General features: G+C 47.5%; 1 protein-coding gene across 1 annotated transcript; it reads right to left on the bottom strand.

Moving 5' to 3' along the window:
- Positions 1-7,910: 7,910 nt before the first annotated feature.
- On the bottom strand, positions 7,911-17,413 carry LOC135216600 (basic proline-rich protein-like). Its single transcript, XM_064251980.1, has 3 exons — positions 17,288-17,413; positions 8,822-10,482; positions 7,911-8,751 (listed from the first exon to the last, which is right to left on the bottom strand). Exons 1-3 carry the CDS (start codon positions 17,411-17,413, stop codon positions 7,911-7,913), a joined length of 2,628 nt encoding a protein of 875 aa, XP_064108050.1.
- Between the last annotated feature and the right edge of the window lie 602 nt (positions 17,414-18,015).

Here is an 18,015-nt window from a genome sequence, read left to right as displayed (position 1 = left end):
AATGAAGGAGAAAACACGCAAACCATCATAGTGATGAATGCGCAGGGTTTAGTTAAGAGTAACTCAAAAAGAAAAATAGAGTACTTAGAAGAAACTAACCCAAACTGAAAAGAAAATAGATATAATGAACATAAGTGAAACCTGGTATTCCCAAGAGACTGGGAATGATGATCAAATAAAAGGGTTCCAAACTTATAGATCAGACAGAAAAAATAGGAATCAAGGGGGAACCTCAATATATGGGAAAGACAAAAAACAAGGAAAAATATATGAGAAATATAGTACCTCAGAATGTGAACTAATAGCGGTAGAATTTGAATCTGAAAAATTAATGAACATAGTAATATATAGACTTCCTAATACTAAAGAGTTTGACTTAATAATAGAAAAATTGGATGATATATGTAGATATCACAAGGACTGGACTATTCTCCTATCTGGAGACTTCAACTTTCCTTTCGTAGACTGGAAAAGAACGAATAGGAGATTGTGGTTGTACTTATACATAGAAAAAAAGAGAGTAATAGTAGTGAAGAAGATAAGAGGCAATTCGAAAAGCTATAGATATGCTACTAGAATACACATTCAACAAATAAATCACCTCCGCCAACAAGAAAGGAAAATACTTTAGACCTAGTATTGTGAACGAGATGAATTATGTTAAAGAAATAATAGTTGATAATGGAGTATTCAGACATAATGTCATAGAATTAACAGTCCATTCCAAAGCAAGTGAAAACAGAGATAAGCAAGAAATGGAAAAGTGGGAAGGATATGGAAAATACAACTTCTACAGTAAAAAATATAAATGGTCAGAAATAAATGAAGAATTAAACAAAGATTGGGATAACATTTTCGTAATGATGACATAAGGGTAAATACTGGAGATATTATATAAAATATTAGAGAAAATAGTGGACAAATATATACTGAAGAAGAAAAGTAACATCAGTCATGCATACCAAGACAGAAGGATCTTGTTCCAGAAATCAGAAAGTGGAAAAAAGTCTTACAAAAGAAAAAAAATGCATGGAAAGTTATAGAACTAAAAGTAAGATAGAAAATGCTGAACAAAAGATTATAAAATCAAAAGAAATGAAAAGCGCGGGACTTGGAAGAAAAAACCCTAATAATATTCAAGCAAAACCCCAAACAAATATTATACTCATACACAAAAAAGATGAATAAAAGAAGAGTAGAAAAAGTAAAAAGGCCCTCTAAGAATTTGAAGGGAGATTAACGAATGAAAAAAGGAAATTTGCAACATATTGGCAGAACGATATAAGAGAGAATTCACCCCTAGAATAGATAATGAAGATAATGATATAGAAGTAAGGGACGAAAATAGTGAATATTTAGCTGACATAGATATTAATGAAGCTGATATTGTGCAGGCTATTAATGAAATTAAAAATGGAGCTGCAGCAGGGCCTGATGGAGTTTCCTGCTATTTTGTTAAGAAAGTAGTTCATTCTATCGCAAAGCCACTTGCAATATTATTAAGACAGAGTGTAGATCAGGCACGATTTATGATGAGCACAATTAGCATATATTACCCCTACATTCAAAAGTGGATCAAGACTAGAGGCAAGTAATTATAGGCCTGTGAGTCTAACATCATATATCATGAAAATGTAAGAAAGGGTAATGAAGAAAAATATTATGAAACATTTAATAAAAATAATCTATTTAATATAGGACAACATGGTTTTTGTACCCGGAAAAAGTACACAAACCCAACTGTTAGTCCATACACAAAATATGAAAAGCGGAATGAAACAGATGTGGTTTATCTAGACTTTGCAAAAGCTTTGACAATGGTTAGACCGTAATATATTAGTGAAGAAAATTAGAAAAACATAATATAGTGGATAAAGTAGGAAGATGGTTAAAAGAATTTTTACACAAGAAAACAGATAGTTATTGCAAACGATGAGAAATCGGATGAAGCTAAGGTAATTTCCGGTGTGCCACAAGGTTCGGTGTTAGCTGCATTACTGTTTGTTATTATGATTGCAAACATAGACAGTAATTGTTAAGGACTCGGTTGTGAGTAGTTTCGCCGATGACACAAGAATAAGTAGTAAAGAAATTACTTTGTGATGAAGATAGGAACGAGCTACAAAGAGACCTTAACAAAACTATATGATTGGGCAGAGGTAAATAGGGATGGTATTTAAAACTCTGATAAATTTGAATCAATAAACTATGGAGACAGGGAAGGAAAGCTATATGCATATAGGGGACCTAATAATGAGACAATCACAAATAAGAAAGCAGTTAAAGACCTTGGTGTGATGATGAATAGGAACATGTTATGCAACGATCAAATAGCAATTCTATTGGCAAAATGTAAGAAAAATGGGAATGTTGTTATGGCACTCAAAACAAGAAAAGCTGAACACATGATTATGCTTTATAAAACATATGTTCGTAGTCCACTTGAATATTGCAATATGATATGGTACCCACACTATCAATACGATATTGCACAAATAGAGAGTGTACAAAGGTCCTTTACAGCTAGAATAGAAGAAGTTAAGGACCTTGACTACTGGGAAAGACTACAATCCTTAAAATTATACAGTCTAGAAAGGAGAAGAGAATGCAACATGATAATTCAGGCATGGAAACAAATAGAAGGAATAGCTGAAAAAATCATGGAGCTAAAAATATCAGAAAGAGCAAGCAGAGGTAGATTAATAGTGCCCAAAACTATACCAGGAAAAATAAGGAAAGAACACAGGATTAATCCACTACACACCAGCATCGATAATGCAGCGTCTATTCAATGTGTTGCCAGCTCATCTGAGGAAATATAACAGGAGTGAGCGTAGATGTGTTTAAGAATAAGCTCGATAAATATCTAAACTGCATCCCAGACCATCCAAGATTGGAACATGCAAAATATACCGGAAGATGTACTAGCAACTCTCTGGTAGACATTAGAAGTGCCTCATACTGAGGGACCTGAGGCAACCCGAACAAAGATGTAAGGTCTGTAAGGTAAGGTTCTCCTCTCTCTCTCTCTCTCTCCTCTCCTCTCCTCCTCTCTCTCTGTGGACCAGGTTAGGAAGCGGTCAAAGAAAGAGGAGCTTGGGGAAGGTAGGGAAGTCCCACCCCCCCTTTCCCTTTCTGTCCCTCAGCTTCGTCCTTCTACTTTTTCTCTCTCTCATCGCCTCTCTCCAATCTCTCTCACATCCATCTCTCTCCTCTGTCTCCTCTCTCTCTCTGTGTGAAGGTAGGTCGGAAGTGGATAAGAGGCTCGGGGAAGGTAGGGTAAGGTAACCCACCCCCTCCCTTTATGTCTTTCTCTCTCTTCTTTCTTTCTCTCTCTCTCTCCTCCTCGCGTCGTCTTCTCCTCTTTCTCTCTCTCTCCTCTCTCTGCGAGAAATAGGAATAGGTGAAGAAGAATTGGGAAGGTATGGGAGGTCCCCCCCCCTTTCCCCCCTTTCTGTCCTCAGCTTCTTTCTTCTCTCCTCTCGCTCTCTCTCTCGTCTCACTCGCTGCTCTCGTCTCTCTCATCTCTCTTCTGTAAGAGGTAGGAAGAGAATAGGCTTTTGGGAAGTAAGGGAGGTCCCATCCCACCCTCCCTTTGCTGTCATCAGCTTCTTCTCTCTCTCTTCTCATCTCTCTCATCTCTCTCTCTCTCTCTCTCTACTATCTATCTATTATATCTATTTCCTTCTGTGAGGGTAGGTAGGTGGAAGGAAGAAAGGCTTGGGGAAGGTAGGGAGGTCCCATCCCTCCCTTTCTGTCATCAGGTTCTCTCTCTCTCTCTCTCTCTCTCTCTCTCTCTCTCCTCTTTCTTTGTGATCAGGTTGAAGACGAGAAGGAGGCTTGGGGAAGTAGGGAGGTCCCATCCCCCCCTTTCTGTCCTCAGCTTCTTCTTCTTCTTCTTCTTCTTCTCTCTCTCTCTCTCTCTCTCTCTCTCTCTGTGTGTGGGAGGTAGGAAGAGGAGAAGAGGCTTGGGGTAGGTAGGGAGGTCCAATCCCCCCCTTTGTGTCCTTGCTCCTTTTGCTTCCCTCTCTCTCTCTCTCTCTCTCTCTCTCTCTCTCTTCTCCTCTCTCTCTGTGAAGGTAAGAAGAGGAGAAGAGGGCTTGGGGAAGGTAGGGAGGTCCCACCCCCCCCTTTCTGTCCTCAGCTTCTTCTCTCTCTCTCTCTCTCTCTCTCTCTCTCTCTCTCTCTCTCTCTCTCTCTCTGTGACAGGTAGGAAGAGGTGAAGAGGCTCGGGGAAGGTAGGGAGGTCCCACCCCAACCCCCCCTCCCTTTCGTCCTCTGCTTCCTCTCCCTCTCTCTCTCTCTCTCTCTCTCTCTCTCTCTCTCTCTCTCTCTCTCTCTCTCTCTCTCTCTCTCTCTCTCTCTCTCTCTCTGTGAGAGGTAGGAAGAGGAGAAGAGGCTTGGGGAAGGTAGGGAGGTCCCACCCACCCCCTTTCTGTCCTCAGCTTCTTCTTCTTTCTCTCTCTCTCTTTTCTCTCTCTCTCTCTCTCTCTCTCTCTCTCCTCTCTCTTCTCTGTGTGAGGTAGGGAGAGGAGAAGAGGCCGGGGAAGGTAGGGAGGTCCAACCCCACCCCACACACACCCCCCCCCCCCCTTTCTGTACAGAGGCTCGACTACCAAGAAGAGACGCAGAAGGCGGGCGGAAGGGAAGAACACGTTCGTGAAATGCAGATCACTCAGGATGTGTTGCAACAGCAGGCCTTGCAAGAGAGGCCCCCTCGCTCGAAGCTAGAACGATAAAGAGAAGAGGGAGAAATAGCAGCTGGAAGACAAGATCCTCAAGATGGCCGAAGAAAACCAGCATCTGAAGAACAGTGTGAAAGAAATTGGTCAGAGGAACGATGCCCTTTGTGAGAGGATAAGCTCAAGAAACTCCTACGACACAAGGAGAAAGACATGCAGCTAAAGATGGCAGAAGCGGCGCGGATAGCGAGGCTCATCCAGGAACAAAAAGACTCAACCGAAAAGTGGGAATACGACAGGAAAGACCTGGAGCTGAGGTTCCAGCGCCTGCAGAAGGACTTGGAGGACCTCTTGAAAGGAAAAGTGTGGACTCCAGTGTGAAGTTGAGACAGCGAAACTCAAGAGGAACGAGCTGGCATGCCTTCTAGAGGATGGAAATGGTCGCCTGGAGTCGCTGGAGAAGAAGGCCGGTTTCCATTCAATAAACATCCTCCTCAAAATTTCCACATCTTATCCGTCTGAGTGAGGCCAGTGCAGTCTTCATCACGCCATTTCTTGAAGATCGACAGAAAATGGTCTCCAATTTGAAGAACCTCCAGGAGAAATAAAGACGAATGGAGGAGAGCAACTCAAAACTGCAGAAGATTCTGTCGATCTTCAAGAAATGGCGTGATGAAGACTGCACTGGCCTCACTCAGACGGATAAGATGTGGAAATTTTGAGGAGGATGTTTATTGAATGGAAAATTTGATGTTTATTTTGTAATAAGTTTGTTTTGTTAATCCTTGAAGGAAATTGAACTAGAACAGAAATAAATATGTTAAAATGTTTTCTTAGAGTTTTATTGATTCCTGGATGTAAAAGAACAGCGGGGGAATATAGAAAGGGTGAATAAAATAAGGGGATTCATGTAGGTGCCGGGAAAAGAAACATGATTAGGAGAAGCCCCAAGAAAATTGAGAGGATTCAATAGGATGGGTGGAGGTGCCAGGAGAAGAAAGAGAGGATTCAGTAGGATTCATGAAGTACAAGTAAAAGAACTATAAGATTCAGAGAATCCCAAGAATAATTGAGAGGAGCAGTGGCATATTCTGGTTCTAAGGAACAGAATAGCTATTACATTGTTCAGGGACGGGCGGGCCGGGCCCGCCACTGGTCCCGGGACGGGCAGGCAAGTGTCCACCACTGGTCCCAAGATGGGCAGACCGGGCCCACCGCGGGTCCCGGGACGAGCGGGCAGGCATCTGCCACTGGTCCTGTGAAGGGCGGGCCGGGCCCACCACGGGTGCTGGGATGGACGGGCAGGCATCTGCCACTGGTACCAGGAAGGGTGGGCCGAGCCCGCCGCGTGTCCCGGGACGGGCGGGCAGGCATCCGCCACGCGTCCCAGGACGGGCGGGCCAGGCCCACCGCAGGTCAAGGGAGAGGCGGGCAGGCGTCCGCCACTGGTTCCAGGACAGGAGGGCCAGGCCGCCGCAGGTCCCTTACAGGCAGGCAGGCGTCCGCTATTGCTCCCAGGATGGGCGGGCTAGGCCCGCCGCAGGTCCAGGACGGGCGGGCAGGCGTTCCGCCACTGGTCCCAGGAAGGGCAGGCCAGGCCCGCCGTGGGTCCCGGGACGGGCACGCATGTGTCCACCACGCGCCCTGGGACGGGCGGGCAGGCGTCTGCTTACTGGTCCCAGGAAGGGCGGGCCAGGCCCGCCGCAGGTCCCGGGACGGGCGCGGGCAGGCGTTCGTCCCGGGACACGTGGCGGACGCCTGCCCGCCCGTCCCGGGACCTGCGGCGGGCCTGGCCCGCCCTTCCTGGGACCAGTGGCAGACGCCTGCCCGCCACTCCCAGGGAGCGCGTGGTGGACACATGCGTGCCCGTCCCGGGACCCACGGCGGGCCTGGCCTGCCCTTCCTAGGACCAGTGGCGGACGCCTGCCCGCCCGTCCTGGGACCCGCGGCGGGCCTAGCCCGCCCATCCTGGGAGCAATAGCGGACGCCTGCCTGCCCGTTCCCGGGGACCTGCGGCGGGCCTGGCCCTGCCGCGTCCAGGGGACCTGCGGCGGCCCTGCCCGGCTCACCGGTCCTGGAACCACCCGCAGGTCGCAAGGGATGGGTGGGTGCAGGCTTCCGCTATTGGTCCCAGGACGGGCGGGCCAGGCCCGCCGCGGGTCCCGGGATGGGCGGGCAGGTGTCCGCATCTGGTCCTGGGATGGGCGGGCCCAGGCACGCCGCGGGTCCCGGGACGGGCGGGCAGGATGGCCTACTGCCACGCGTCCCGGGCAGGCCGGGATCGACGAGGGTAACCCCGAGAGGCGGGACCGGCAGCAGGCCCGGCCCGCTGGTGGGGTCTCAGGACGGACAGGAAGCCGTTCGCCACTGGTCGCATGGAAGGGCAGTCCGGGCCCGCCGGGGGGTGGGGGACTGGACGGGCAGGCAAGTGTCCGCCACTGGTCCCGGGACGGGCGGCCCGGGTCTGCCGCGGGTCCCAGGACGGGTGCTGACAGGCGTCCGTCCTTTTCACGTTCCCGGATGGGCATGCTGGCCCCACGCCAATCGGGCTGGGTCCCACCGGGACGGGGGCGGTGTGGGCAGGTGTCCTCGACGCATCCCGGGAAAGGTGGGCAGTGTCCGCCGCGGGTCCCAGGACTGGCTGGCAGGCGTCCCCCCCCACCACGCGTCCCGGGGACAGGCGTGTGGGCCCGCCGTGGGTCCCAGGACAGGCGGGCAGGTGTCCGCCACGCCTCCCGTGACGGGCGGACCGGGCATGCACGGGTCCCGGGACGAGCGGGCAGGCGTCCGCCACTGGTCCCGGGACGGCTGGGCCGGGCCCGCCGCGGGTCCGGGACGGGTGGGCGGAGGGCAGGCATGTGCCATGCATCCCAGGAGGACGGGCGGGCAGGCGTCCGCCACTGGTCCCGGGACAGACGGGCCGGGCTAGCCACGGTCCCGCGACAGGCGGGCAGGCAATCCGCCACTGGTCCTGGGACGAGCGGGCCGGGCCGCCAGCCACGGGTGTCACGGGACGGGCGGACAGGCGTCCGCCATGCGTCCTGGGACGGAAGGGCCGGGCCCACCGCGGGTCCCTGGGACGGGTGGGCCAGTCCCGCCGCGGGTCCCCGGGACGGGCGGCCCAGGTGTCCGCCACTCATCCCGGATGGGTGGGCCGGGCCCGCCGTGGGTCCCGGGACGGGCGGGCCGGGCACGCCGCAGGTCCCGGGACGGACGGGCAGGCGTCCTTCACACGTCCCGGGCAGGCGAGGATCGCCGCGCTGTCCCGAGAGACGGGCCGGCACAGCAGGCCTGGCCCGCCTGTCCCAGGACGGGCAGGAAGGCGTCCGCCCTGGTCACAGGACAGGCGGGCCGGGCCCGCCGTGGGTACCGGGACGGGCAGGCAAGCATCCGCCACTGGTCCCGGGACGGGTTGGCCGGGCCTTCCGTGGGTCCCAGGACGGGCAGGCAGGCGTCCGCCACTGGTCCCAGGACGGGCGGGCCAGGCCCGCCGCAGGTCCCAGGACGGGCAGGCAGGCGTCTGCTTTTGCTCCCAGGATGGGCAGGGCCAGGCCTGCCACGGGACCCGGGATGGGCGGGCAGACGTCCGCCACTGGTCCCAGGAAGAGCAGGCCAGGCTGCCTCGGGTCCCTGGACGGGCGGGCAAGCGTCCGCCACGGGCCCGTCCTGGGACGGGGGGGTGGGCAGGGCATAACACCACTGGGCCCAGGAAGGGTGGGCCCGGCCCGCCGCGGGTCCCGGGACGGGCGGGCAGGCGTCCGCCACGCGTCCCGGGACTGGCGGTCCGGGCGGGCAGGCGTCCGACACTGGTCCCGGGACGGGCGGGCTTGGCCCTCTGCAGGTCCCGGGAGGGGCAGGCAGGCGTCCGCTATTGGTCCCAGGACGGGCGGGCCAGGCCCGCCACGGGTCCCGGGACGGGCGGGCAGGTGTCCGCCACTGGTCCTCGGGACGGGCGGGCCGGGAACGCCGCTGGTCCCTGGACGGGCGGGCAGGCGTCAGCCACTCGTCCCTGGCAGGCCGGGATCGCTGCGGGTCCCGAGAGGCGGGACCGGCAGCAGGCCCGGCCCGCCTGTCCCAGAATGGGCAGGAAGGCTTCTGCACTGGTCGCGGGATGGGCGGGCCGGGCCCGCCGTGGGTACCGGGACGGGCAGGCAAGCGTCCGCCACTGGTCCCAGGACGGGCGGGCCGGGCCTGCTGCGGGTCCCGGGACGGGCGGGCAGGCATCCGCCACGCGTCCGCTGGTCCCAGGACGGGCGGGCAGTGTCCTCCACGGGTCCCAGGACAGGCGGGCTGGGCCCGCCGTGGGTCCCAGGACGGACAGGCGGGTAGGCGTCTGCCACGCCTCCCGGGACGGGCGGGCCGGGCCCGCCACGGGTCCCGGGACGAGCAGGCAGGTGTCCGCCACTGGTCCCGGGACAGCTGGGTAGGCCCGCCGCGGGTCCCGGGACTGGCGGGCAGGCATCTGCCATGCATCATAGGACGGGCGGGCAGGCTTCCGCCACTGGTCCCGGGACAGACGGGCCAGGCCAGCCACGGGTCCTGCGACAGGCGGGCAGGCGTCCGCCACTTGTCCGGGACGAGCGAGCCGGGCCAGCCACGGGTCCCGGGATGGACGGACAGGTGTCCGCCATGCGTCCCGGGACAGGAGGGCTGGGCCCGCCGCGGGTCCCGGGACAGGTGGGCCAGTCCCGCCGCGGGTCCTGGGACGGGCGGGCAGGTGTCCGCCACTCATCCCGGGATGGGTAGGCCGGGCCCGCCGTGGGTCCCAGGATGGGCGGGCCGGGCACGCCGCAGGTCCCGGGACGGGTGGGCAGGCGTCCTCCACACGTCCCGGGCAGGCCAGGATCGCCGCGTGTGATGAGAGGCGGGACCGGCAGCAGGCCCGGCCCGCCTGTCCCAGGACGGGCAGGAAGGCGTCCGCCACTGGTTGTGGGACGGGCAGGCCGGGCCGCTGTGGGTACCGGGACGGGCAGGCAGCGTCCGCCACTGATCCCGGGACGGGCGGGCCGGGCCTGCCGCAGGTCACGGGACGGGCGGGTCCAGGACGGGCGGGCAGGTGTCCTCCACGCGTCCCGGGAAAGGAGGGCAGAGCCGGACGTGGGTCCCAGGTCGGCGGGCAGGCGTCCGACCACGCGTCCCCAGGGGACATGGGCTTGGGACAGGCGGGCGGGCCGCCGTGGGTCCCAGGACAGGGCCGGCAGGCATCCGCCATGCCTCCCAGGACGGGCGGGCCGGGCACGCCACGGGTCCCGGGACGAGCGGGCAGGAATCCGCTACTGGTCCCGGGACAGCTGGGTTGGGCCCGCCACGGGTCCCGGGACGGGCGGGCAGGCATCTGCCATGCATCCCAGGACGGGCGGGCAGGCGGTCCAGCCACTAGTCGGGACAGACGGGTGGGCCGGGCCAGCCACGGGTCCCGGGACGGGCGGACAGGCATCCACCATGCGTCCCGGGACAGGAGGGCCGGGCCTGCCGCAGGTCCCGGGACGGGTGGGCCAGGCCCGCCGCTGGTCCCGGGACAGGCAGGCTGGCATCTGCCATGCGTCCCGGGACAGGAGGGACGGGCCCACCGCGGGTCCCGGGATGGGCGGGCAGGTGTCCGCCACTCATCCCGGGATGTGTGGGCCGGGCCCACCATTGGTCCCGGGACGGGCGGGCAGGCATCCTCCACGCGTCCCGGGATGGGCAGGCTGGGCCCACCGCAGGTCCCTGGACGGGCGACCAGGCGTCTGCCACTAGTCCCAGGACAGGCGGGACGGGTCCGCCACGGGTCCCGGGACGGGCGGGGAGGCGTCCGCCACTGGTCCCGGGACGGGCGGGCCGAGCAAAGAAACACTGAGAGAAAGAAAAACAGAGAGAGAGAGAGAGAGAGAGAGAGAGAGAGAGAGAGAGAGGAGGGGGTGTTGGTGGGGGAGGGGGGTTTTATGGGGGTGAATGGTTCTTAATTCACAATTTTTGTGGCCCAAAGACGCTGTTTATCAAAACACCGGTTCCTAGCGTAAGGTCAAGGAGTCCAGATTCTTACGGAACGTTTTCTGAAGAGCTTCATTTGATTCCAAAAATAAATTAATCTGAATAAAAAGCTAATTTCCATTCAGAAAAGGATTTTTTCTAGGAAAGTCAGTGGCTCTGTAAGGACCTTATAAAAAAATTTTTTCTCTTTACTTAACTTTAAAAATTCTCGTGGTTGGATCTTTGAAACTTCTTCGGATACTATATTGAACTTGTCCCCTCCCTTTCTCTCTCTATTCTGTGGAAGTATACAAGATGTCATACAAGCATAATTTCACTGAAAAATATCGACTTTTATAACGATTAAAATAATGTAATTTTATTAAAAACAGCTAAATTCTCGTGTGAAATCGGAGATATTTGATTAAGCGCGCAATCTGAGTTAAACTGATTTTATGCGTAGTTCTTTTGCTTAAACCTTTTCATACGTTACCTGGTCATTTAAAAGTCAATGAATTCATATGGAAAATATTCCGTGAACTCATTATTTTTTGAAATTCCATACTAATTACTGAAAGAAATTCTTTCTATTTATGTATTTTTGAAAGGGCATGCATATCACCCATGAGTGTCATTTGATAACGTTAAATGTTAAACTCCTACAGTGAATAAATTAACATTTTTCGTCGCAAATTATTTTTTTATACAGATATTTATATCATGTTTAGAAGCTCGTGTACATACGTAGGACATCAGTATGACCAGTGAAGTTAAGTAATGGTTTTGGTCTGCATTTGAATTGATGCCAGTAATCATGGATATCTAATGCCAAGTAACCATGAGACACTGATGTCAACTAGGAGTATTAGAGCTGGAAAGTTGATGTGTGTATATATTTACAGTATATATATATATATATATATATATATATATATATATATATATATATATATATATATATATATATATGTGTGTGTGTGTGTGTGTGTGTGTGTGTGCGTGTGTGGTTCTATATATATATATATATATATATATATATATATATATATATATATATATACTATATATACATCTATATATATATATGTATGTATATATATATATATATATATATATATATATATATATATATATATAGAGCAGAGAGAGAGAGAGAGAGAGAGAGAGAGAGAGAGAGGAGAGAGAGAGAGAGACTAAATACATGGATGATTATAGAAGCAAACAGTGCTTTAAATTAGAAAGTCTCAAGTGACTTTTTTATATAATAATCTGCGAAGCAAAACTTACCGCTCAGCACTAAGGAATATAGCTTTAACTGTGATAAAAGAACGACCAAGAATAATCATAATAATATTCTGAGAAAAAGATATATTGATACTTAGGTTGCTCGCTTGGCAAATTAGAAATCCTTTCCCAATGTGCATGCGTCATTGCAGGTCTATACGCAGAACATAAATAAATGTTACAAAGTGTCATTTACTTCTCAGGCGTCGTCACAAATAATCAAATTGACTATTTATGCTGTCGCCGCAGAATTAAAGTCAGTATTCCATAACAGAAATGAAATGAATAAAAAAAATAACTTCATATGAGAACTAAATGAAAAGATATTATTTTAAATGTTTTCCTTCGAATTGAAACGATATCTCTCTTTGGACATGGTACATATTAATGCTATTTTTTGGCGATAACAGATATTGGAAATAACTAACGCAATAATAAAACTATTACAGCGACAATAAACTATGAAATTCGGTTTCGCAAACTGCGCCATAAAAAGAAGGAAAATATATATACAACAGCTGGAAAATTACCCCGGTATGAATTCTCTCTCTCTCTCTCTCTCTCTCTCGATCAGCCCTTGTAATATGAGATGAAATTCTCCAAAGTTCACGTTTTTCCCATAATTATCCAGTCTAAATTCTACCCTCACACAAAATCGCGGAAAGCAGAAAGTCAGTTTTGCTTTTCTGTGTCTTTAAAGAATATGTATATACAAAAAAATTTTATGTGGCAATTAGCAGAAAACCTTATTATAAATCAAAGAATCACACAAAATTCCAATGGTGAGTTTACAATTTAATTGGAGTTAGTAGTGCCATAATGCTTGATAAGGTTGGTAGTTATTACAATCCTGACACATACTGACCTTTGGAAATAATCAGAAAAAGTTTGTATGAGTAAACCGAGATTTTATTTGGTGGACCAGTCATCATTTTTTCATTATATCCTCATCAGGAAATAAAAATATCATTTAATTTTCGGATGACGCTTATATTGTTCACGGAATTATATATAGGTCAATAATAAAGACTGGCTTGTGAAGTAATAGCGTATAACACGAAAACCAGAATTACCAACCCTGGTAATTCTGAAAAAAAAAAAAAAAAAAAATCGCTGGTCTCTAGAACTGGACACAATGTGTGGAAGGTATTGCTTGGGGGAATCATGTCTTACTAATTCTCCAAGGTCCCTCGCAAATACAAAGACTTTATATATATATATATATATATATATATATATATATATATATATATATATATATATATATATATATATATATATATATATATATATATATATATATATATATATATATATATATATATATATATTATATATATATATATATATATATATATATATATAATATCAATATATAAATATATATATATATACATATATATAGTTATAGTTATAGTTATAGATAGATAGATATAATATATGTATTCGTTGGTTAACTAATGATAATATTTTCAGAGATGTAGTGCCGTATTTCGAAATGTTTATTCCATTTATGCATTTTTGAAATCGCCCCTATTTTTTTTTTTTTTTTTTTTTGCTTGTCATCATTCACTGAAAAATCAAAAGAAAATTGTCCCAGGTATTTGATATAACTGGTTCATTGCCCCTTGGAGTAACAATTGTTAGTTGAATTATGCTCCTCTCTCTCTCTCTCTCTCTCTCTCTCTCTCTCTCTCTTCTCCTCTCTCTCTCTCTTCTCTCTCTCTCTCTCCATCCTACTCGTAAATAGCATGCCTTTTGGAGACTCCATTTTCAAACATTGTAAGCATTATTTGTTCAATATTGCTAATATTTTCATTCAACGTCTGCGTTAGCTCTGCTGAATCAAGAGTTTAATGGCTACTAATAATTTTCCAGAAGACGAAAAATTCAGTAGGGTACTAATCAAAACCCGTGCACGGACGGGATGCCGAATGCATTTTAGTCGAAGGACAAGAAGCAGAAGCCAGGAAGCCGGACGGATAGAAAGCCGAACAGACATAATGCCGAACAGACATTGGGTCGAACGGACAAAATGCCGAATATTGCTAAGATTACGAAAGGTAAATATAAGCAAAAATAATAATAGGATGATAACATTTATTGTTGCTCTTGCGAAATTAACAGTTATTGAATCAGGCTCCTGAACACCTCTGCTTTTTAAAAATCCAAAAATTTCTTCATATGTTTGTTTTTTCTTCTTTGTTACTGGCAATACAATACACCAATGGTAAGGTTTTACTTTTCAAAACAATGGCATGTATGGTATAAAGCTGTTTGCTTAAAGGAGCGGAGTCAAATGTGCCATCGGCAAACCATGCTTGTTTTTTAGATAATTCCAAGTTATTTTCTGTCGAAAATTGTAACAGAGGTGGTTTCATAAAGACGAAAATTCTCGCCACGGGTTGTCATGTCCAAGTCTTCACTTTCTTCATTCTTTCTTGCTCGCCTTACCATTCTTGCAAGTGTTTCTCTTTTAGGTATAGAACCAGCAATGCTGAGCGGCAGTTCTTCCAAGACATTATTTATTACACGGCTTGTTACCTCTTCTGTTTGTTCTGCCGTAATCTTAATGTTATCCAAAGCTTTTAAAATGGTATTATGAGCACCGTCGAGAAGATGTGAATGATCTGAAGCTTGTCCATGTTCGGTATCACTGATCGTTCTAATTCTACCATTGCACACTTTTCGTCGCTCACATCTCCAGTAAGTAGTTTCTTTTTTTTTTTTTTAATAACAGTTTTATCGACAACGTATGAATATCCATTATGAAGCAATTTTCGGCCACCACGTCCTGTCTAAGTGAATTCCATGGTTGAACTCGCAAAAATTAAATTCCATAGTCAAATTGAATATAGAAAAAAATATATAACTACAAAGCAGTAATAGTAAAAGAGGTAATTGTTAATTACTGCAGTTAGAGTTAAATAGTAATTATCGAATTAGTGAAAAGTCAAACTTCATTGAAGAAAAAAATCTTAACTATTATTATTTTTGCTTATATTTATCTTTCGTAATCTTAGCAATATTCGGCATTTGGTCCGTTCGACTTAATGTCTGTTCGGCATTGTGTTTGTTCGTCATTGTGTCTGTTCGTCATTATGTCTGTTCGGCATTCTGTCCGTTCGGCTTCCTGGCTTCTGCTTCTTGTCCTTCGACAAAAACGCATTCGGCATCCCGTCCGTGTACCTCAAAACAAAATGAGGAGTACGAGGAGGCTGTAGCTGCAATGGTTACTCCAAGGGGCAATGCATCAGTTATGTCAATACCTGGAAGTTTTTCTTCTCCTCTTTTTCATTGCATGATAGCGGGCAAAAAAAGGGATTTCAAAAATTTATGACATATCTTCTGTCGAATTTCCCTGTTAGCTTAAAAAAATTCTAAAAGCATAAAGAGTGTTGTATTTCTATGGATACTTTCCTTTTTTTTTTCAGACAAACTTTCTTGAAAATGAAAACTTCAGTGTTATTTAGGCAATCTCTTATCAACGTGAGATACAAGCTTTTATTGCTTAATGCAAAGGGGGAGTCCATCTTTAATTAAAACAGTCATTTTCGAAGGTAATCTCCGATGTTACAGTATTTTTTGCTATATTTCCAACGGTATTGATTGGGTTTAATGCATTATTGCATTTCTGTGTACAAGGAAAAGAATGGGTCGACTCGCAGTAATTAAGTCACACAGCGACTGACCTTCATTCGCCTGTGACAATTTAGTGAGAGAAGAGAGGAAGCAAATGATTGTCTGAAAATCCAACGGGAATTGAAGGTATAGTCAACGCTATTCACTAGCACACATTTCGTAATACTCCGCTGTACCAAAGTAAAGATGAATATGTATTCAATTTGTCATGGTATAGGAAAAAACTTTTTAGATAGCTGTTTTTCCACGTGGTAATCACGATCGTTGATTTTATGTATTTCTGCTGTTTTAAAGCAAACATAATTGTCTCTCTGGCTATCATATGCATTTCTTTCAAACTTTTATCACAGCATGTCACCAAATGATTCACGTTTCGGCAAAATTAAATTACCGTGACTGAAGAGCAGAGGATTTGTTTTAGTAAAAATGAGAGGTCTACTTACAGTTTTCTCCTTTATCTTGGGGAAATCTTATCGTAGCGAGCTTATGGCTTTAAAAACTCATGATTTTAACTTTTTATAAATGTCTGATTGCAGTCATTTCACATCAATACTGAAGGAAACTGTGACTAAACTTGAATAAATAAGTAATAATTATAAAAATTGGGATTGTTTAACACTTGTTTCTGATTACGCTTGAAGAGATTTCTGTGTATTTCAAGTGTTCGTCAAATAAATATTCAAGATTCGGGGATCAATTATTACTACATTTTTGCTTTTAGGATAATTCATAAATAACAACTGAGATATTAGTTAGGTTACGAAAATAAAATGTGTAACGTTTCCACTATTTTGTACATAAAAAGAAAAAAAAATACGGCATGTGGTCTATCTGCTAAGTGACTTCAATCCCATTTGATCAGTGTACTTATTCTATCAGGCTTCACTACTATGGTATTTCGTTAAACGATAATGTCTCCTCAACATCCCCCTTCCTCCCCATTCTTCATGATTTACGATGATTTACTGAAGAAAAAATCACGTTTCCATACTCTCGGGATTACCGACTGTTTGAATTAGATGTATTATATCCCACAATGGCATATGGAATATGATATAACAGCTGAAATAATACAGAACAAGGTAAGGGTACAGAGTATTTTAGTAGCCAATGATGAAAAAAACAGTGATAGAGATAAGGAAGCTTAAACAACGAAGAAAATAATTTACTGAGGTTGAACAGGTTGAGAGAGAGAGAGAGAGAGAGAGAGAGAGAGAGAGAGAGAGAGAGAGAGAGAGAGAGAGAGAGAGAGAGAGAGAGAGAGGAAGTAACGGTTAACAGCTGGTACAGAGATGCTATTTAGGTTCGTTACCAAGGATACTATCGTAAGTGACGATGTATATTCGCGTCATAGAGCAAACGCTGATGTATCTAATTTTGCCAGGAACTAAAAGGAGCGAGGCCGGTTGCAGTTAGTCTTTGAAATCTAGCCGAGACATAGAGACGGAACCTTACTCATAGCTATGCAAACTTTACTTCTGAATCGAGATGAGCGTAAACAGCACGAGGAACCTAAAACCAAATCCACACAACTCAATGAAGCCTTAATGAAGATTTTAAATCTAGGTTATGAATCCTTTGCAACCTCTGCCATTCGCGCAAGCGCCGACAACAGACCATGTTCTTGGTCTTGATGATTCAAGCAAGAATTAATGAGCTCAAGTGAACTTCATAATTATTCCAACAGGCAAACATCATTTGCCGGCAATGACAGCGAACGACCTGACTATGCTGAGGATAATCTCGGAGTCAGAAACAGGATCCAGACGAGACGAGCGAGAGGGGATGTTGGTAATCACCTTATTGGTGGTTAGCTTCTCTGAACTCTGGATCCTAATGAATGGAATGAGCATCTGGATGTACTTGATTTTTCTTCTTTCGCGTTGCCTTTGTCAGTTTTTTATATTATCATATTTTGTATATTTACAGTGAACGTTGTATTTTCTGTAGTCATGTTTTCATTTAAGAGTATCTCAGATTGTTTTGCACTTATCCATAGTTCTCAATAGAGTCCAGCATGATCCTCTGTCACGCCTTTCCTCGTAAAGGCTTTTATTTAAAGACCGTCGATCGTACGTAAGACGATCCTCTCCCCCTCACGATATCAATCAGTGCCCATTAGGGCATGAAGGATGAGGGTCATTGGGAGGAGCAAATGGAGAACTACTGGTTACTCTTAATCTCCTCATTATCCCTCCTGATGGAAATAAAGTTCCAGTAAGTATCATTATTGGTACTTGCAAGATAACTGACTCTACGAGGAGGGAGAAGCAATGAGAAATTTTAGTGCAAACATTGTCTTGCGTGATGAAATTGGTTTCAGTCATGGTTTTGTGTGGAGCGCATGAATAGAGCCAGCATATACCAATTCACACAGTAAAAAATTATTAACGGTTGAGGGAGCAAAGAAAAGTCAACAATTGCGGAATCAAAGTAAAACAAGACCCGATGTCGC

This window comes from Macrobrachium nipponense, chromosome 6, assembly GCF_015104395.2.
Source record: "Macrobrachium nipponense isolate FS-2020 chromosome 6, ASM1510439v2, whole genome shotgun sequence".
Taxonomy (NCBI): domain Eukaryota; kingdom Metazoa; phylum Arthropoda; class Malacostraca; order Decapoda; family Palaemonidae; genus Macrobrachium; species Macrobrachium nipponense.
Note: the sequence above shows the minus strand (reverse complement) of the source record. Positions and strands in the feature narration are given on the sequence as shown.

Excerpts from the sequence above, each read along its gene's own strand:
- LOC135216600 (XM_064251980.1), bottom strand. The coding sequence starts at position 17,413 with ATGCTCATTCCATTCATTAGGATCCAGAGTTCAGAGAAGCTAACCACC. Across the intron at positions 10,483-17,287 it reads CCGAGATTATCCTCAGCATA|TGGCGGACGCCTCCCCGCCC; the intron begins GTCAGGTCGTTC and ends TCCCGGGACCAG. Across the intron at positions 8,752-8,821 it reads ACGCTTGCCTGCCCGTCCCG|GCGGGCCGGGCCTGCTGCCG; the intron begins GTACCCACGGCG and ends ATTCTGGGACAG.